Below are 21,653 nucleotides of genomic sequence, written 5' to 3'. Positions count from 1 at the left end.
GTGTGTTCCACTGTCACACTGCACTGTGGGAGTGTCTGTCACACTCGTGTGTGTGTGTTCCACTGTCACACTGCACCGTGAGAGTGTCTGTCACACTCGTGTGTGTGTGTTCCACTGTCACACTGCACCGGGAGAGTGTCTGTCACACTCGTGTGTGTGTGTTCCACTGTCACACTGCACTGGGAGAGTGTCTGTCACACTCGTGTGTGTGTGTGTTCCACTGTCACACTGCACTGGGAGAGTGTCTGTCACACTCGTGTGTGTGTGTTCCACTGTCACACTGCACTGTGAGAGTGTCTGTCACACTCGTGTGTGTGTGTTCCACTGTCACACTGCACTGTGAGAGTGTCTGTCACACTCGTGTGTGTGTGTTCCACTGTCACACTGCACTGTGAGAGTGTCTGTCACACTCGTGTGTGTGTGTTCCACTGTCACACTGCACTGTGAGAGTGTCTGTCACACTCGTGTGTGTGTGTTCCACTGTCACACTGCACTGTCAGACTGTCACACTCGTGTGTGTGTGTTCCACTGTCACACTGCACTGTGAGAGTGTCTGTCACACTCGTGTGTGTGTGTTCCACTGTCACACTGCACTGTGAGAGTGTCTGTCACACTCGTGTGTGTGTGTTCCACTGTCACACTGCACTGTGAGAGTGTCTGTCACACTCGTGTGTGTGTGTTCCACTGTCACACTGCACTGTCAGACTGTCACACTCGTGTGTGTGTGTTCCACTGTCACACTGCACTGTGAGAGTGTCTGTCACACTCGTGTGTGTGTGTTCCACTGTCACACTGCACTGTGAGAGTGTCTGTCACACTCGTGTGTGTGTGTTCCACTGTCACACTGCACTGTGAGAGTGTCTGTCACACTCGTGTGTGTGTGTTCCACTGTCACACTGCACTGTGAGAGTGTCTGTCACACTCGTGTGTGTGTGTTCCACTGTCACACTGCACTGTGAGAGTGTCTGTCACACTCGTGTGTGTGTGTTCCACTGTCACACTGCACTGTGAGAGTGTCTGTCACACTCGTGTGTGTGTGTTCCACTGTCACACTGCACTGTGAGAGTGTCTGTCACACTCGTGTGTGTGTGTTCCACTGTCACACTGCACTGTGAGAGTGTCTGTCACACTCGTGTGTGTGTGTTCCACTGTCACACTGCACTGTGAGAGTGTCTGTCACACTCGTGTGTGTGTGTTCCACTGTCACACTGCACTGTGAGAGTGTCTGTCACACTCGTGTGTGTGTGTTCCACTGTCACACTGCACTGTGAGAGTGTCTGTCACACTCGTGTGTGTGTGTTCCACTGTCACACTGCACTGTCAGACTGTCACACTCGTGTGTGTGTGTTCCACTGTCACACTGCACTGTGAGAGTGTCTGTCACACTCGTGTGTGTGTGTTCCACTGTCACACTGCACTGTGAGAGTGTCTGTCACACTCGTGTGTGTGTGTTCCACTGTCACACTGCACTGTGAGAGTGTCTGTCACACTCGTGTGTGTGTGTTCCACTGTCACACTGCACTGTGAGAGTGTCTGTCACACTCGTGTGTGTGTGTTCCACTGTCACACTGCACTGTGAGAGTGTCTGTCACACTCGTGTGTGTGTGTTCCACTGTCACACTGCACTGTGAGAGTGTCTGTCACACTCGTGTGTGTGTGTTCCACTGTCACACTGCACTGTGAGAGTGTCTGTCACACTCGTGTGTGTGTGTTCCACTGTCACACTGCACTGTGAGAGTGTCTGTCACACTCGTGTGTGTGTGTTCCACTGTCACACTGCACTGTCAGACTGTCACACTCGTGTGTGTGTGTTCCACTGTCACACTGCACTGTGAGAGTGTCTGTCACACTCGTGTGTGTGTGTTCCACTGTCACACTGCACTGTGAGAGTGTCTGTCACACTCGTGTGTGTGTGTTCCACTGTCACACTGCACTGTGAGAGTGTCTGTCACACTCGTGTGTGTGTGTTCCACTGTCACACTGCACTGTGAGAGTGTCTGTCACACTCGTGTGTGTGTGTTCCACTGTCCACACTGCACTGTGAGAGTGTCTGTCACACTCGTGTGTGTGTGTTCCACTGTCACACTGCACTGTGAGAGTGTCTGTCACACTCGTGTGTGTGTGTTCCACTGTCACACTGCACTGTGAGAGTGTCTGTCACACTCGTGTGTGTGTGTTCCACTGTCACACTGCACTGTGAGAGTGTCTGTCACACTCGTGTGTGTGTGTTCCACTGTCACACTGCACTGTGAGAGTGTCTGTCACACTCGTGTGTGTGTGTTCCACTGTCACACTGCACTGTGAGAGTGTCTGTCACACTCGTGTGTGTGTGTTCCACTGTCACACTGCACTGTGAGAGTGTCTGTCACACTCGTGTGTGTGTGTTCCACTGTCACACTGCACTGTGAGAGTGTCTGTCACACTCGTGTGTGTGTGTTCCACTGTCACACTGCACTGGGAGAGTGTCTGTCACACTTTTTTTAACCAAAAATAATTTAAATCAATTATTTACAAAAATGATATGTACAATACGAAACAATACAAACAAACCCACCACCGTAATACAAAATAAAACAAATATTCTTAAATACTGAATATTAAATAACTATTTCACAATCCTTGTGAAGGATACCTGTACATTCCACCCCCCACGGTGCCCAGTGGTCCCGGAAACCCCCCGTGGACAGCGTGTAACCCCTCTCTAACCCCACCCGGGCACGGACGTAACCCGGAGAAGGGGCGGGCAGCTGGCACGGGCAGAGCCCTCTTCCGCCTGGCGCCGTGACTCGCGGACGGCCAGCTTGGCCAGGCACAGGAGCAACCCAACCAGGACATCTTTGGCCCTACCCTCTCCCCTACGCACAGGGTGTCCAAAGATGAGGATGGTGGGTGAGAAGTGCAGCCAGAAGGCAAGGAGCAGCCCCTTTAGGTATTGGAACAGGGGCAAACTATCTGTCACACTTGTAGGCGTATATTCTACTGCCTGTCACGCTCTTCCTGACTTGCTGTTTTCTTTGTGCAGGGAGCTCCAGGAGAACGTTATCCACTCCACTGCTGCAGGTATGTGAAAGAATGCCTTCTGCTATTTTATAAGTTCACAAGTCATAGGAGCAGAATTAAGCCATTTCTCTCTTTTAGATGGGACATGTTGGTCGTTGTGGGCAAATTGGGCTGATGGGCCCGTCTCAACGTTGAATGACTCTGTGAATCTGTAACTGAAAGTGCACATTCTATCTCTGTACACTTCCCTGAACACAGCACGTCTGACATGAGGAAAATCTCTGCTGGAATGCCTGATCATACATCCTGCCTCAAATTTCTGTCTACTGTATCCCAAAGTTTACTTTGCAATGAAGCAACTCCTCCCATCTCCCTGGGCCATCTCTTTTCAGATTAACTCACTGATTAAATATCATTTCTTAGGATTAGCTTTCAATTTACCCCCTCCCCAATTGCCCACCTCAACCCACTAAATCCCGGGCCCTCTTCTCCGAAACCACTTGTCCCACCCCTCTGTATCCACTAGGGTTGCCAACTGTCCCATATTAGCCGGGACATCCCGTATTTTGGGCTAAATTAGTTTGTCCCGAATGGTGTCAAGTTAGGAAGAGGGGATGTTCAACGAGATCTGGGTGTCCTAGTGCATCAGTCACTGAAAGGAAGCATGCAGGTACAGCAGGCAGTGAAGAAAGCCAATGGAATGTTGGCCTTCGTAACAAGAGGAGTTGAGTATAGGAGCAAAGAGGTCCTTCTACAGTTGTACCGAGCCCTGGTGAGACCTCACCTGGAGTACTGTGTGCAGTTTTGGTCTCCAAATTTGAGGAAGGATATTCTTGCTATTGAGGGTGTGCAGCGTAGGTTCACTAGGTTAATTCCCGGAATGGCGGGACTGTCGTATGTTGAAAGGCTGGAGCAATTAGGCTTGTATACACTGGAATTTAGAAGGATGAGGGGGGATCTTATTGAAACATATAAGATAATTAGGGGATTGGACACATTAGAGGCAGGAAACATGTTCCCAATGTTGGGGGAGTCCAGAACAAGGGGCCACAGTTTAAGAATAAGGGGTAGGCCATTTAGAACGGAGATGAGGAAGAACTTTTTCATTCAGAGAGTGGTGAAGGTGTGGAATTCTCTGCCTCAGAAGGCAGTGGAGGCAAGTTCGTTGGATGCTTTCAAGAGAGAGCTGGATAGAGCTCTTAAGGATAGCGGAGTGAGGGGGTATGGGGAGAAGGCAGGAACGGGGTACTGATTGAGAGTGATCAGCCATGATCGCATTGAATGGCGGTGCTGGCTCGAAGGGCTGAATGGCCTACTCCTGCACCTATTGTCTATTGTCTATTGTCTATTGACCGCCATTGTCCCGTATTAGTAGGGTTGCCAACATCCTCACTCCCAAATAAGGGACAAGGTGACGTCCCCGCCCCGTGCCCCACGTGACCTCACCCAGCCAGCGGCCACGTGCTCCCGACCCGGGCGGCCGCCATTTGTGGAGCGGGAGCACGTGGCCGCTGGCTGGGTGAGGTCACATGGGGCGCGGGGCGGTGACGTCATCTTGTCCGGTATTTGGGAGTGAGGAAGTTGGCACCCCTAGTATCCACAGGCCTTCTTCACCAATGCCACACCGCCCACCCCTACATAATCATTGAATGGTTATACTTATGATATTGGATAGAGTGGATGTGGAGAGGATGTTTCCACGAGTGGGAAAGTCTAGGATTAGAGGTCACAGCCTCAGAATTTAAGGAAAGAGATGAGGAGGAATTTCTTCAGTCAGAGGGAGGTGAATCTGGAATTCTTTCCCACAGAAGGCTGTGGAGACCAAGTCAATGGATATTTTTAGGGCAGAGATAGATAGATTCTTGACTAGTACGGGTGTGAGGGGTTATGGGGAGAAGGCAGGAGAATGGGGTGAGGAGGGAGAGATAGATCAGCCATGATTGATTGGCAGAGAAGACGGTGGGCCGAATGGCCTAATTTTGCTCCTATCACATATGACCATGGCCCGTCCCCTCTGAACTCGTATCCTTTCCCCTCTGAGATCTCTGGCGTCTCCCCTCTGAACCCCTCACTCATCAAGAAACCTGGCCCTTCCCCTCCAACCTCTTGGCCTCTTCTCTTCAAATGCCCCACATCCTTCCTTACAAAACCCCCACCTCTCCCATCTGAAACCGCCAGCCGGCCTCTCTCCTCCTGGGCCCACTCCTCCGATCCCCCAGCCCCTCTCCTCCGAAACCACCATCCGTGACCCCAAACCCTCCCTCTCAAGCCCTGGCCCCAACTTACCAAACACTCCTGGTCCTTCTCCAGAACCCATGGTCTCCTCTTCAAATGCCCAGACGCACTCCCCTGAACCCCCAGCCGCTCCCTTCTGAGCTTCCCCTTCACCCCACTTTGAAACCCCGATCCCATCTCCTGCTCCCCCCACCCCTCTGAACCACCGGCCCCACCCCTTTGAACTCTTGACCTCCCCTCTGCACTCTCTCTCCCTACCTTGCAAACCTTGCCCTTCGCTCCAGACTCCCCCATCCTTCTCCTCCACCTCCTTGTGGCCAAAACACGAACCCCCTCTCCGATGAACTCCCCCGCCCCTCCAACTGGAACACCCCTGAACCTTTTTCCATCACCCTTACCCCTTTCCTCTTTGAATTCTCTGCCCCTCTCCCCTCCGAATCACAAACATGCATCCAACATGGCGCCCAACTAGGGGTGCCAACTATTGCACTCCTAAATAAGGGACAAGATGACGTCACTGCCCCACGCCCCACCTGATCTCACCCAGCCAGTGGCCACGTGCTCCTGCTCCATCAATGGCGGCCGCCCAGGCCGGGAGACGGGTTGCAACGCAACCTCCATTAGGCGGCGCCTGGGCCTCTGGACCTACACTGTCCGGGCCCACAGTGTCCGGGCCTACAGCGCCCCCGGGCCTAATACCGGACAAGGGCAGTCCCATATGGTACAAACCAATTTAGCCCAAAATACGGGATGCCCCGGCTAATACATTCTTAAATGTACTCCTACAGACTGTAAAAGGATGTATTGTAATCATGTTTTGTCTTTCTGCTGACTGATCAGCATGCAACAAAAGCTTTTCACCGTGCCTTAGTACACGTGACAACAAACTAAACTAAACTAAACCCCACTCCTCCGCACCTCCGGTTCCTGTGACCCCCGGCATCTCTGGGAAACAGTAGATAAGTGGCCTGGTGCTTCTCCTGCAGGTGTGGGCAAACCCCTCTCCCCACAGAGGTGCCGGATGCTGCTGGCTCTCAGGATCAATGTCCTGGCCAAAGGTTACAGTGGAATCTCCTTGGATACCCTCAACCAAATGATCCAGGCCTTCAATGGTAAGGTCGCCTTTTATACTTTGCTTTGAAACTTTGCTTTAGGTTTTCGAGATACAGCGTGGAAACAGGCCCTTCCACGACCACCCATCACCCACACACTTCCCAACACACACTCTGGACAAGTTACAGAAGCCAACCAACCTACAAACTGTACGTCTTTGGAGTGTGGGAGGAAACCGGAACTTCCGGAGAAAACGCACGCAGATCACGGGGAGAACATACAAACTCTTTAGACTTTACTTCAGACTTTAGAGATACAGCATGGAGACAGGCCCTTCGGCACACCAAGGCCGCGCCAACCAGCGATCCCCGTACTCTAACACAATCCTACACACTGGGAACTATTTAGAGATGCCAAATAACCTGCAAACCTGTACGTCTTTGGAGTGTGGAACGAAACCAGAGCACCCGGAGAAAACCCACGCAGGTCACAGGGAGAACGTACAAACTCCATACAGACAGCACCCGTAGTTGGGATTGAACCTGGGTCTCTGGGGCTGTAAGCCTCTCTATTGTAGTGCCACCATTCCGCCCCATTGTCTATATATTTTAATAACAGAGTAGATTCCGTTTCGATGGCTGTAATCGTACTCTGCTTTACTGTGCTTTCTGCAGCTTCCTGCCTGTCCTTCGTGCCAGAGAAAGGGACTGTTGGGGCCAGTGGGGATCTGGCTCCTCTGGCTCACCTTGCCCTTGGACTGATGGGTGAAGGGAAAATGTGGTCGCCAAAGAGCGGCTGGGCTGATGCCAAGGATGTGAGTTCTCTTGGTTTTCTATCACGTCTCATTACTGTTTTGTGGGTACACTTTGATTACATTTGGATTTTAAACCATAAGCCAAATGTCCAGGGCTGGACCACACAGTGTTCTACAACTCCGAGTATCTGCGCGATGGTTTAACTACACAACCCTAATACGTGGACGCATGGTGGCGCTGTGGGAGAGTTGCTGCTTTACAACGCCAGAGACCCAGTTCAATCCTGACCAAGGGCGCTGTCTGTACGGAGTTTCTACCTTCTCCCCGTGACCTGCATGGGATTTCCCCGGGATCTCCGGTTTCCTACCACATTCCAAAGATGTAGAGGTTTGTAGGTTAATTGGCTTGATAAAATTGTAAATTGTCCCTAGTGTGTGTAGTGTTAATGTGCAGGGATTGTTGGTTGGCACAGACAGTTTCCACACTAAACTAAACTAAACATACACTGCGCCATGTTGCCAACTGTCCCGTATTAGCCGGGACATCCCGTATTTTGGGCGAACTTGTACAGGACCGCCCTTGTCCCGTATTAGGACCGGAGGGGCGCTGTAGGCCCGGACGCTGTAGGCCCCGACACTGTAGGCCCCGACGCTGTAGGTCCGGACGGTGTATGCCCCGACACTGTAGGTCCAGACGCTGTAGGCCCCGACACTGTAGGCCCCGACGCTGTAGGCCCCGACACTGTAGGTCCGGACGGTGTAGGTCCGGACACTGTAGGTCCAGACGCTGTAGGCCCCGACGCTGTAGACCCCGACGCTGTAGGCCCCGACGCTGTGGGCCCCGACATGTAGGCCCCGACACTGTAGGTCCGGACACTGTAGGTCCAGACGCTGTAGGTCCGGACACTGTAGGTCCAGACGCTGTAGGTCCGGACACTGTAGGTCCAGACAGTGTAGGTCCGGAGGCCCGTGCGCCGCCTAACGGAGGTTGCGTAGTAACCCGTCTCGCGGCCCGGGCGGCCGCCATTGGTGGAGCGGGAGCACATGGCCGCTGGCTGGGTGAGGTCACGTGGGGCCCCACGTGGTGACGTCACCTTGTCCCTTATTTGGGAGTGAGATAGTTGGCAACCCCTACTGCAGGGGTACGTGCTGAGGGACACACTGAAGCTCGGTGCAGCCAACGCCAAGGTTCTGTGGGGGAGGGTCACAGTCTGCTGGGCATTGAGGGGCAGAGTCTGTGATCCACCCCTCAAATGAAGGAAGGGATATCACTGCAGGAGACCGCATGAGTGGCAATGGTGTTTTCTTTAAACTTTCTTTAAATATTGCCCGGTAGAGTTGCTGCCTCACAGCGCATAGAGACCCAGGTTTGATCCCGACTACGGGTGCTGTCTGCACGGAGTTTTGTACATCCCCCCCGTGACCTGCATGGGGTTTTCTCCGGGTGCTCCGTTTCCCTCCCACACTCCAAAGACGTGCAGGTTTACAGGCTAATTGGCTTCAGTAACATTGTAAATTGTCTGTCATGTGTAGAATAGTGCTAGTGTACGGGGTGCCTCGGTGGGCCGAAGGGCCTGATTCTGCACTGTATCTCTAAAATGGATGCAAATACAACTGAGTACGATACTATTGAATATATCAACACTATCTATGAATATATGTTGAATATATATCTATGAACAGTTTTTTTGCACTGTTATTGTTTTATATCTATTTTTTAAATTCCTGAGTAAAGTTTATTTTCAAAAAAAAAATGGTGATCGGAGAATCCTCTGAGATTTGGTGATACATAGTTGTTTTGTGATCCTGTGAGATTGGGTGATACCATGAGATTCAGTGATACGTGAGGCTTGATTATATTTGATGCTGTTTGATGGGTGTGTAAAATTTAGTTTATCCTCCAAGACTGTGATTCTGTACATGTGGATGATGAACAGACTGTCATTAATACGATTCTATCTTGTACCATCAGGTTTTACAAGCTCATGGGCTCCATCCGATTTCACTGAAACCTAAAGAGGTAATAAAGCAAGCTTGTACCAATCATTTGTGTATTAACTGTCACAGACGGCTGTGGAGGCCAAGTCAGTGGATACTTTTACGGTGGAAATTGATAGATTCTTGATTAGTATGGGTGTCAGGGGTTATGGGGAGAAGGCAGGAGAATTGGGTTGAGGGGGAAAGATAAATCAGCCATGATTGAATGGCGGAATAGACTTGATGGGTCGAATGGCCTAATTCTGCTCCTAGAACTTATGAACCTTTGAATTTATGAACTCATCAACACACACATTTTATAAACATTGCCAGTACACAGTATTACAGTTAGTTTAGTTTAGTTTAGAGATACAACATGGAAACAGGCCCATTCGGCCCACTGGGTCCGCGCCGACCAGCGATCCCCGCACATTAACACTATCCTATAGGATATATACTAGGGATAATTTTTACATTTACCAAGCCAATTAACCTACACGTCTGGAGTGTTTCTATAAAAGTTGGTTTTCTATCTATAAAATTCCATATTTTCAGTGATTTTTCTTTGAAATGCCGATTACTCACTGATATAATTTGAGAGACATTCATGTAAAGGGCGGCACGGTGGTGCAGCTAGTAGACCTGCTGCATCACAGTGCCAGGGACCTGGGTACAAAGCTGACCTCAGTGGAGGCCAGCGTGGAATTTGCACGTTGTCCCTGTGACTGCGTGGGTTTCCTTCGGGTGCTCTGGTCTCCTCCAACATCCCAAAGATGTGCAGGTTTGTAGCTTAATTGGCCTCTGTAAATTGTCCGCGGTGTCTAGGTAGTGGATGAGAAAGTGGGATAGCAACAAAATAGTGTGAACTGGTGATCAATGGTCAGCATGGACTCTGCAGGACGAAGATGTAGGAAAGAACTCCAGATGCTGGTTTAAATAGAAGGTGGACACAAACTGCTGGAGTAACTCAGCGGGACAGGCAGCATCCCTGGAGAGCAGGAATGGGTGATGCTTCGGGTCAAGACCCCTTCTTCAGTCTCGACCTGAAACGTCACCCATTCCTTCCCTCCAGAATGGGTGACGTTAGCTTGAGTTACTCCTGCATTTTGTATCAGCCTGTTTCCAAGCTGCATCTCCAAACTAAATGAAAGTGGGATAACTTAGAACTAATGTGAATGGGCAATCGATGGTTAATGTGGACTCTGCAGTCGAAGGCCCTGTTTCCAAGCCATATCTCGAATCTAAAAGAAACTAAACTGAACTAAACCATTAGTTACAAGGCATCTTGTATTTTACAACCTTGTTTAATGATTGAAGCAAATTGAAAGAACAAAGATCTACAAAGTATTGTTTTCTGTGACAGTATCAGATTGCAACAACATCATTCACTTTTATGTATTGGTTGAATAGTTGGTTTTGATATGGAACCTGGTCATTAAGCAGTGGTCTCTGCGAGGATAATATGCAGGGAGTATTTACAAATAGCTCATTCAATCCTAAATGGCACCTTTAAGTTTATGACTCGGTTGAATGAATGAATGAATGAATGAATGAATGAATGAATGAATGAATACTTTTTACTTTATCGTCACATGTGGCAAATCACAGTGAAATTCTTTGCTTGCAAATATTTTTCAAGGTGTGCAAATAGTGGCCACATAAAGGGCGCGGACAATGTTACAAAATGCCCGCGCCAGATCCTCCTTTGTTTCCCCCTCCCCCTCCCCCTCCCCCTCCCCCTCCCCCTCCCCCTCCCCCTCCCCCTCCCCCTCCCCCTCCCCCTCCCCCTCCCCCTCCCCCTCCCCCTCCCCCTCCCCCTCCCCCTCCCCCTCCCCCTCCCCCTCCCCCTCCCCCTCCCCCTCCCCCTCCCCCTCCCCCTCCCCCTCCCCCTCCCCCCTCCCCCCTCCCCCCTCCCCCCTCCCCCCTCCCCCCTCCCCCCTCCCCCCTCCCCCCTCCCCCTCCCCCCTCCCCCCTCCCCCCTCCCCCCTCCCCCCTCCCCCCTCCCCCCTCCCCCCTCCCCCCTCTCCCTCTCCCTCTCCCTCTCCCTCCCCTACCCCCTCCCCCCTCTCCCTCCCCCTCCCCCTCTCTCTCTCCCTCCCCCCTGCATGTCCAATGCATGTTGTTATGATTTTGCATCAAACCCAGGGGCTGTCGCTGATCAACGGGACGCAGATGATCACATCTCTGGGCGCTGAGGCCGTGGAGCGAGCCGTGGCCATCGCCCGCCAGGCGGACATCATCGCCGCACTCACGCTGGAGGTTCTCAAGGAGGTTCTCAAGGGCAGCACCAGAGCCTTCGACAGCGGTGAGTGGCCAGCACAGACTGTCCTGCAGAACCCCAGGCTCCTCTCACACCTACCGCCCACCCTCTGCGACGCCTTCTTTACACGTCGACCCAGTTCCATAGGCCCCAACCCTAACGAGGACAGTTCACGGCTCTAATTACCGAAAGGGCATGAAAGATGAAGCGGCCCCCAATGCACTGACAGGCATCAAATACTGTTTGATCTTGAAACATTGTGAGTGACAGGGTGGCACAGTGGTGCAGCGGTAGAGTTGCTGCACTGTTTCTCTAAACTAAGTACAGCTTCCACCCAACATATTTGTGGTGAACATGATGCCAAGTTAAATTGATCTTATCTGCCTGCACATGATCCATATCCCTTCATTCCCTGCTCTTCCACACGTCTATCTAAAAGCCTGTTAAACACCACTGTGGTACCAGCCTTCACCAGCAGCTTGGCAACACATTCCAGACCCCACCACTCTGTGTAAAGAACTTCCCCCGCACATCCCCATTAAATATCCCCCCTCTCACCTTATAGCAACGCCCTCTAGTGCTGGACATCTCCACCCTGGGGACTGTCTACCCTATCTATGCTTTTCATTATTTTATATACTTTTATCAAGTTGTTTCATGATGTTCCAGAGAAAGCAATTCAAGTCTACCCAACCTCTACCTGCAGCTGAATCCCTGCCTTTAATCCAGGCAGTGTTCTGGTAAACCTCCTCTGCACCCTCTCCATCCTCTCCCAATAGCTGGAGCCCTCTAATCCAGGCATCATTCTGGTAAACCTCCTCTGCACCCTCTCCAAAGCCTCCACATCCTTCCTGTAATGGGCCGACCAGAACTGCAGGCAAGACTCCAAATCATCGTCATCTCCTTTAAACTTTGCTCATCTATCTTAAATGGTTCTGACTCTACCCTCTCAATGCCTCTCATAATTTTGTATACTTCTATCAGGTCTTCCCTCAACCTCTAGTATTCCAGAGAGAACAGTCCGTCTGTCCAACCTCACCCTCTGGCTGAAACAGTAATCCAGCCATCATGCTGGTAAACCTCCTCTGTATCCTCTCCAAAGCTTTCACATTCTTCCTGTGTTGGGGCGACCGGAACTGCACACAATGCTCCAAACGCATCCAAAGCAATACCTTACATATATACACATATACACACATAAAAACAAACAAACAAAAATAGTGCAAAGAGACAAGACCAATGCTCACAAGTAGTTTAGAGCTTATTAGAGGTTGTGGTGTTCAATAGTCTGATGGCTGTAGGGAAGAAGCTGAACATTACAGTTTTCAGGCTCCTGTACCTTCATCTCGATGGCAGGGGTGAAATGAGTGTGGGCCAGGGTGGTGTGGGTCTCTGATGGCAGGGGTGAAATGAGTGTGGGCCAGGGTGGTGAGGGTCTCTGATGGCAGGGTGTGGGCCAGGGTGGTGTGGGTCTCTGATGGCAGGGTGTGGGCCAGGGTGGTGTGGGTCTCTGATGGTGTGGGTGTGGGCCAGGGTGGTGTGGGTCTCTGATGGCAGGGTGTGGGCCAGGATGGTGTGGGTCTCTGATGGCAGGGTGTGGGCCAGGGTGGTGTGGGTCTCTGATGGCAGGGTGTGGGCTAGGGTGGTGTGGGTCTCTGATGGTGTGGGTGTGGGCCAGGGTGGTGTGGGTCTCTGATGGCAGGGTGTGGGCCAGGGTGGTGTGGGTCTCTGATGGCAGGGTGTGGGCCAGGGTGGTGTGGGTCTCTGATGGCAGGGTGTGGGCCAGGATGGTGTGGGTCTCTGATGGCAGGGTGTGGGCCAGGGTGGTGTGGGTCTCTGATGGCAGGGTGTGGGCCAGGATGGTGTGGGTCTCTGATGGCAGGGTGTGGGCCAGGGTGGTGTGGGTCTCTGATGGCAGGGTGTGGGCCAGGGTGGTGTGGGTCTCTGATGATGCTGGCTGCCTTTTTGAGGCAGCGACTCCTGTAAATCCCTTCGATGGTGGGGAGGTCAGAGCCGGTGATGGACTGGACAGTGTTCACCACAAGGAATCTAATCTAAATATGTTAAATGTAAATTATGAGAGGGTATTTATTAATTATAATTACAATTCTCGGGTATAATAGGGTATTGTAGAGTAGCCGGTCAGAATCTTTCTCCCAGGGTAGACAAGGTTAGAGGATGTATCATTAAGCCCGGGGGGGGTTAAAGGGTATGTGCGGGCAATTTGTGGTGGGACATGGAACATGCTGCTGCGGTGGTGGTGGAGGTGGATATGTTTGTGACGTTTAACAGGTTTTTCAGATTAGGCACATGGATATGCAGGGAATAGAGGGATATGGATCACGAGAGAGGAGATTTAGACTTAAGAGAAACAGGCCCTTCGGCCCACCGAGTCCGTGCCGACCAGCGATCACCCCGCACAATGGCGCTGTCCTTCACAGATGCCAATTAACCTACAAACTCGTACGTCTTTGGAGTGTGGGAGGAAACCGGAGCATCCGGAGAAAACTCACACAGTCAGAAGCGAGAACATACAAACTCCATACAAACAAGCACCTGTAGTCAGGATGGAACCCGGGTCTCTGGTGCTCTAAGGCGGCAGCTCTACTGCTGTGCCACCGTGCCTCTCCAGTTGGCAGGCCGGGGTGGTTGAGCCAGATTTGCCAGCATCCGACTCCAGTTCTCCCCAGGCTGCTGAGTTTCACAGAGCACTTGTGGAATCGGACACGGACTGATCCCCATTGTTCTGGCTGGACTCATAGAGTCAAACAGCGTAGAAACAGGCCCTTCAGCCTAACTTGCCCACACCGGCCAACATGTCCCATCTACACTAGTCCCACCTGCCTGCATTTGACCCATTTACCTCTAAACCTGTCCTATCCATGTACCTGTCTAATTGCTTCTTAAATGTTGTGATAGTCCCTGCCACAACTACCTCCTCCAGCAGCTCGTTCCATACACCTACCACCCTTTGTGTAAAAAAGTTACCCCTCAGATCCCAATGAAATCTTTCCCCCTTCACCTTAAATCTATTTTCTCTGGTGCTCGATTCCCCTACCCTGGGCAAGAGACCACCATGTGTCTACCCGATCTATTCCTCTCATGATTTTATACACCTCTATTGGATCACCCCTCATCCTCCTGTGCTCCAGGGAATATAGACCCAGCCTGCTCAAATTATCCCTATAGCTCAGACCCTCGAGTCCTGGTAACATCTTTGTAAATCTTCTCTGCACCTTTCCAGCATGACAACATCTGTCCTGTAACATGGTTCCCAGAACTGAACACAATACTCAAAATGCGGCCTCACCAATGCCTTATACAACTGCAACATGACCTCCCAACTTGTATACTCAATACACTGACTGATGAAGGCCAATGTGCCAAAAGCCTTTTTGACCACCCTAGCTACCTGCGATGCCACCTTCAAGGAACAATATACCTGCACCCCTGGAACCCTCTGCTCTACAATACTCCCCAGAGTCCTACTGTTGACTTTGGAAAGAAAGGTTGGTCTAGTTTAAGACTTGTCTGTTGCCTTGTATGTTAAACAGATGTCCACAAGCTGAGACCACACCCAGGACAGGTGGACGTAGCTGCTCGATTCAGGTCCCTCTTGGACTCGGACGTGCATGCATCTGACATAGCAGGTGAGCCACCATCCCTGCAACAACAATTAGTTGAGTTTAGTTTATTGTCACGTGTATCGAGGTACAGTGAACAGCTTTTGTTGCATGCTATCTAGTCAGTGGAAAGGCCATATATGATAACAATCGAGCCATTTACAGTGTATAAATACATGATAAGGGAATTTATTCACAAAATGCTGGAGTATCAGTCTGAAGAAGGGTCTCGACCCGAAACGTCGCCCATTCCTTCTCTCCTGAGATGCTGCCTGACCTGCTGAGTTACTCCAGCATTTTGTCAATAAATACCTTCGATTTGTACCAGCATCTGCAGTTATTTTCTTACACATGATAAGGGAATAACGTTTAGTGCAAGGTAAAGCCAGCAAAATCCGATCAAAGATAGTCTGAGGGTCACCAAAGAGGTAGATAGTAGTTCAGCACTGCTCTCTGGTTGTGGTAGGGTGGTTTTGTTGCCTGATAACAGCTGGGAAGAAACTGTCCGTTAATCTGGAGGTGTGCGTTTTCACACTTCGATCCCTTTTTCTATACCTGTATCAATTACTCTGCACCCTGGACCCATTCCAATAACAAGAAAATATTTAATTAAAAATAAAAGGTACAGGTAACAGATTGCCTTTGATTTGTAACTCTGTGGATCTTTCACAGGGAGCCACAGGTTGTGTGATCGCGTTCAGGATGCCTACACACTCCGGTGCTGTCCACAGGTGAGTCTTACCGAGCGCCATGTGCAACAGCTCCATTTGGGAGTCCATTGATGCATAAGTTCATAAGTTTATTAGTTTAGTTTTAACTTAGTTTAGAGATGCAGTGTGGAAACAGGCCCCAGGGCTCACCGAGTCCGTGCCGACCAGCGATCCCAGTACACTCGCGCCATCCCACACACACACTGGGGACAATTTACATTTAAACCAAGCCAATTAACCTTTGGAGTGTGGGAGGAAACTGGAGATCCCGGAGAAAACCCACGCGATCACGGGGAAAACGTACAAAATCCGTACGGACAGCACCCGTAGTCAGGATTGAACCTGGGTCTCTTTCGCTGTAAGGCAGCAGCTCTACCACCATGTCGCTGTTATAGGAGAAGTATTAAGCCATTCGGCCCATCAACGTACAGCGTTTGTATGTTCTCCCTTTGGCCACGCGGGTTTTTCCGGGTGCTCCGGTTTCTTCCCACATTCAAAGGAGTAAAGGCTTATTTGACTTTGGTAAGTTGAAAAATTGTCCCAAGTGTGTGTAGGATAGTGTTAGTGTACGGGTCATAGCTGGTCGGCATTGGCTCGGTGGGATGGAAGTGCATGTTTCCACGTTGTATCTCTAAAGTCTAAAGTAAAGTCTAAAGTCTAAAGTCTACTCTGCCATTCAATCAAGGCTGATCTATCTTTCCCTCTCAACCTACCCATAACCTCTGACACCTGTACTAATCAAAAATCTGTCGACTTCTGCCTAAAAATGATCCATTGACTTGGCCTCCACAGCCATCTGTGGACTATTATTACAGTGATCCAATCACCACGACTATATGATTCCTGTTTCTCACAGATTTGTTGCTGGGGCTGGCAGGCTTGAGTTGTGAGGAGAAACTGGATATGTTGGGCCTGTTTCCCTGCAGGGAATGGATCATGTGCAGACAGAGGAGATTAATTTAGCTTGGCATCACGTTCAGCATGGACATTGAGGGCCGAAGGGCCTGTGCCTGCGTTGCACTTCCTAGGCTCTACGTTCTATGCTGTGAAAGAGGGTGAAGGATGTTTATATGACCATGAAAGGCAGAGATAAGATGGATGGTCACAGTATAACAGTCAGGGTAGGGCAGTCTAAAAATGGAGGGAACAGGGAACAGGGGCAGCACAGTGGCACAGCGGTAGAGTTGCTGCCTTGCAGTGCCAGAGGCCTGGGTTCAATCCTGACTAAGGGTGCTGCCTTTACAGAGTTTGTACGTTCTCCCCATGACCATGTGGGTTTTCCACGGTTTCCTCCCACACTCCAAAGATGTACAGGTTTACAGGTTAATTGTTTAGTTAATTGCCTTTGATAAGATTCTAAATTATCCCCAATGAAAAGCATAGTGCTAGTGTATGAGGTCAACATGGATTCAGTGGGCCTAAGGGCCAGTTTCCGCACTGTATCTCCAAAGTCAAAGTCAAACGTTTAAGGTGAGGTGGGAAAGATTGAAAGGGGCTCTGAGGGGAAGGTTTTTCACACAACAGGAGGTGGGTATATGGAACAAGCTGCCAGAGGAAGTGGCAGAAGGGGGTACAGTTACAACATATAGAAGACATTTGGACAGGTACATGGATAGGAAATATTTAGAGGGGTAAGGGCCAAACACTGGAAGTGGTACTAGCTCAGCTTGGTAATGTGGTCAGCATGGAGTTGTTGGGCCGAAGGGCCTGTTTCCACACTGTGTCACACTATGACTCCGTGTTACACATCTCTTAACCTGCCGATGCTCTCTTGCAGGTGCATGGAGTGGTGAACGACACCATTGCTTTTGTGAAGAATATTCTGGTGACTGAAATGAACAGTGTTACCGATAACCCTGTATCCTTCTGTGAAACAGCAGCACAGAAGATAGGCACAAAAATGGTGGAGTAACTCAGCGGGACAGGCAGCATCTCTGGAGAGAAGGAAGGGGTGATGTTTCAGGTCGAGACCCTTCTTCAGACTGTTGTCAGCGGAGAGGGTCTCAAACCAAACCTCCCTCTCCACCGACATCTGTCTGAAGAAGGGTCTCGACCCGAAACGTCGCCCATTCCATCTCTCTAGAGATGCTGCCTGTCCCACTGAGTTACTCCAGCTTTTTGTGTCTATCATTGGTTTAAACCAACATCTGTAGTTCCTTCCTACACACTTCTCTCAGTACAGACCTTACACCACTCTCAGTTTATTTTCAATATGTTCACGTATTAAACAGAATAAAATATAAAGGTAACAATTGTGCCATTCACTATTAATCCCAGTTGTTTCTTTAGGAGTCAACTGTGGCTCACATGTCTGCCTCAGAATCAGAGGTTATGGATGGAACCACGCCCTTCGGCCCTTCGAGTCCATGCCGACAGCAAGCCCCTGGGCATCAGGCTGATGCCGTCTACTGACCAGATACATTACTGCCTCCCGCACTCAACACTGAAGGTATCACAAAATGCCGGAGTAACTCAGCAGGTCAGGCAGCATCTAGGAGAGAGGGAATGGGTGACGTTTCGGGTCGAGACCGAGTTCAATATTGACACCAAGGAACTGCAGATGCCGATTAACAAAATAAAGACATAAAGTGCTGGAGTGGCCGAAGAAGGGTCCCAACCTGAAACGTTGCCTGTCCATGTTCTCCAGAGATGTTGCCTGACCTGCTGAATTACCCCAACATTTAGTGACTGAGTTTAATAATTGGCTGACTGCTTAGCATGCGGCAAAAGCTTTTCACGGTACCTCAGTACACGTGACGATACACTAAACTCAAACTCACTGACAATCACACTAGTTCCATGTTATCCCACTTTTGTATCCACTCTCTGCACATTAAGGTCAATTTACAGCAACCAATTAATCTACTTCGTCACTAAGGCCAGCAGCATAATCAAGGATGAGTCTCACCCTGGGCATTCCCTCTTCTTCCCTCTCCCATCGGGCAAGAGGTACAGAAGTGTGAAAACACACACCTCCAGATTCAGGGACAGTTTCTTCCCAGCTGTTATCAGGCAACTGAACCATCCTACCACAACCAGAGAGCAGCCCTCACTGGAAACCCTCGGACTATCTTTAATCGGGCTTTATTGGATTTTATTTTGCACTAGACATTATTCCCTTTATCCTGTATCTGTACACTATGAATGGCTCGATTTTAATCGTGTATTGTAGTGAGTCCAAACCAGCGGTATTATTCAAATACTTTGTTGTCGGTAAAGGGCGGCACGGTAGCGCAGCGGTAGAGTTGCTGCTTTACAGCGAATGCAGCGCCGGAGACACAGGTTCGATCCTGACTACGGGTGCTGCACTGTAAGGAGTTTGTACGTTCTCCCCGTGACCTGCGTGGGTTTTCTCCGAGATCTTCAGTTTCCTCCCACACTCCAAAGACGTACAGGTATGTAGGTTAATTGGCTGGGTAAATGTAAAAATTGTCCTTAGTGGGTGTAGGATAGTGTTAATGTACGGGGATCACTGGGCGGCACGGACTTGGAGGGCCGAAAAGGCCTGTTTCCGGCTGTAGATATATGATATGATATGATATGAAAACCCGTGACAAACGCACGCACTTACTTTTGGACTAACACTAACTTCGCGAACTAATCTAATCTCTAACTACAGTTTGGCGCCAGGCATTTAAATACCTCGCGCTCCCTCACCCCGTGACCGTAAACCAATCCGAGGGTTCTAGACTACCTGGCCAATCCCTATGTCCCTACATGACTCCCCCCCCAGAACCCTCGAAACCATACCTCACGGGCGCCCGAACCTCCGGCCCAGAACGTGTACGGAGGGGGGAAACCAATACCCCCAACGTGACAGAAGGCGGGGTGGACGCCGCCGCTGGAGGCGATGGGGGGTCCACTGGAGCGGAGGGTGTAGGTGACGGGGGGCACTTGATCGACAACGGCGGCCCGGGCCCAACCATAGGCGGCGGAGGCCCGAGAGATGGTAACCCGGGCGCCGCTGGCGGGACCAGTCGAGCGGCCACAGGCCGGCCCCGGCGCGGCGGCTGAGCCACCGACATGGGGAGGTCCTGGTCCAAATGGGCCGGCTTGAGACGGGACACTGAAACAAGCTCCTGGCGATTTCCTACCTGCAAGGTGAAGGTTACAGTCCCTCTTTTGAGCACCTGGAACGGGCCCTGGTAAACCGGCTGAAGAGGGGGGCGGTGGCAATCTTTCCGAAGAAACACGAAATCACAGCCCCACAATTCCGACGGAACGTGAACTGCTGTGCTTCCGTGACTGGAGGTCGGGACTGGAGTCAGAGAACCCACCCGTTCCCGGAGGGAGCCCAAGACTGACGTGACGGATGGCGGCAAGGCGGGAGTGGAAGGGAGAATGTCACCCGGCACCCGCAGGGGCGAACCGTAGACGAGCTCAGCCGAAGATGTGCCCAGCTCAGCCCGCGGGGCCGTACGAATGCCGAGGAGGACCCAAGGCAGCTGGTCAGCCCAATCGTAGCCGGTCAGGCGAGCACAGAGGGACGCCTTCAGCTGCCGATGGAAGCGCTCAACCATCCCGTTGGCTTGGGGATGATAGGCGGTGGTCTGCTGTAGGCGAGAACCATACAGCTGTGCCAGCGCGGCCCAGAGGGACGAGGTGAACTGAGCTCCCCGATCTGTAGTGATGATAGCCGGGACACCGAAACGGGCCACCCAATGCAACGCCAGGGCCCGTGCACAGGAGGCCGCCAAGGTGTCCGACAACGGGAGCGCCTCCGGCCAACGAGTGAACCGATCAACCACCGTCAGTAGATGAGTGTAACCCCTAGAATAGGGCAATGGACCCACCAAATCCACATGGATGTGGAAAAAACGGACGGGGGGAACCTCGAATCTCTGGTATGGGGGCTGGACATGGCGATGAACTTTGGAGGTCTGGCACGGAATGCAGGCGCGTGCCCAGGCTGCCACCTGCTTCCGCAGGCCATGCCAGATAAACCGGTCAGCCACCATGGCTGAAGTCGCCCTGATGGACGGATGTGCCAGGCCATGAATGGCCTCAAAAACCTTACGCCGCAGAGCGGCAGGCACCACCGGGCGAGGGCGTGGAAGGGAAACGTCACACCACAACTTGGTACCTGTGGGGCCACACGCCACCTGCTCCAAACGCAGTCCCGAGGCTGTGGAGGCGTACACCGCGGCAGTCCCTTCCAGGCGCTGAGCCTCCGCTAGCTCCTGGAAATCCACCTGTTTACCCACCACGGCTACGGAGGGAATGGCCGGCCGGGACAGGGCATCAGCAACGGCATTCAGCCTACCCGCAATATGACGGACATCAGTCGTAAACTCCGAAATCAGGGTTAGGTGCCGCTGCTGGCGAGCCGACCACGGATCAGAAACCTTAGCAAAAGCGAATGTCAGAGGTTTGTGATCCGTGTAGGCCACGAAAGAACGGCCTTCCAAAAAATAACGGAAGTGGCGGACTGCTAAATAAAGGGCCAGGAGCTCCCTATCGAACGCACTGTACTTGAGCTCCGCTTGAGAGAGCTGCCTGCTGAAAAACTCCAGGGGCTGCCAATTACCGTCGACAAGCTGCTCCAAAACCCCACCCACCGCCACGTCTGAGGCGTCCACCGTCAGAGCCGTGGGGGCGGAGGAGCGCGGGTGCACCAGCATGGTGGCGTTGGCGAGGGCCTGTTTGACCACAACAAAAGCCGTCTCCGCAGCTACGGACCATACCAACTCCGCGGGGTTACCCGCGAGACATTGAAAAAGGGGGCGCATGACCCGAGCTGCTGCAGGCACGAACCGATGATAGAAGTTCACCATGCCCACGAATTCCTGCAAGCCCTTGATGGTAGTCGGGCGGGGGAAGGAGCGGACCGCGTCAACCTTAGCTGGTAAAGGAGTGGCACCGGCCGGAGTAACCCGGTGACCCAAAAAATCCACCGCGGACAGGCCGAATTGGCACTTGTCCGGATGGAGAATCAGGCCGTGGTCTTGCAGCCTCTGGAACACCGTGCGGAGGTGGACCAAGTGCTCCTGGACCGAACGGCTGGCAATCAAAATATCGTCAAGGTAAATAAAGACAAACGG

The 21,653-nt window shown here is 51.5% G+C and overlaps 1 protein-coding gene across 1 annotated transcript in view; it reads left to right on the top strand.

Moving 5' to 3' along the window:
- Nucleotides 1-21,653, top strand: part of LOC144605138 (histidine ammonia-lyase-like) — a 58,844-nt gene that overhangs the window by 19,279 nt on the left and 17,912 nt on the right. Inside the window, exons 7-14 of the mRNA XM_078420214.1 lie at nt 3,023-3,060; nt 6,222-6,347; nt 6,963-7,102; nt 9,015-9,062; nt 11,165-11,324; nt 14,834-14,929; nt 15,575-15,633; nt 17,390-17,470. Coding sequence (XP_078276340.1) covers nt 3,023-3,060; nt 6,222-6,347; nt 6,963-7,102; nt 9,015-9,062; nt 11,165-11,324; nt 14,834-14,929; nt 15,575-15,633; nt 17,390-17,470 — 748 coding nt within the window. The remainder of the gene's footprint in view (nt 1-3,022; nt 3,061-6,221; nt 6,348-6,962; nt 7,103-9,014; nt 9,063-11,164; nt 11,325-14,833; nt 14,930-15,574; nt 15,634-17,389; nt 17,471-21,653) is intronic.

This window comes from Rhinoraja longicauda, chromosome 23 (genome assembly GCF_053455715.1).
Source record: "Rhinoraja longicauda isolate Sanriku21f chromosome 23, sRhiLon1.1, whole genome shotgun sequence".
In the NCBI taxonomy this organism is placed as follows: Eukaryota; Metazoa; Chordata; class Chondrichthyes; order Rajiformes; family Arhynchobatidae; genus Rhinoraja; species Rhinoraja longicauda.
The sequence above is the reverse complement of the archived record's forward strand: the minus strand, read 5'-3'. Positions and strand labels throughout refer to the sequence as shown.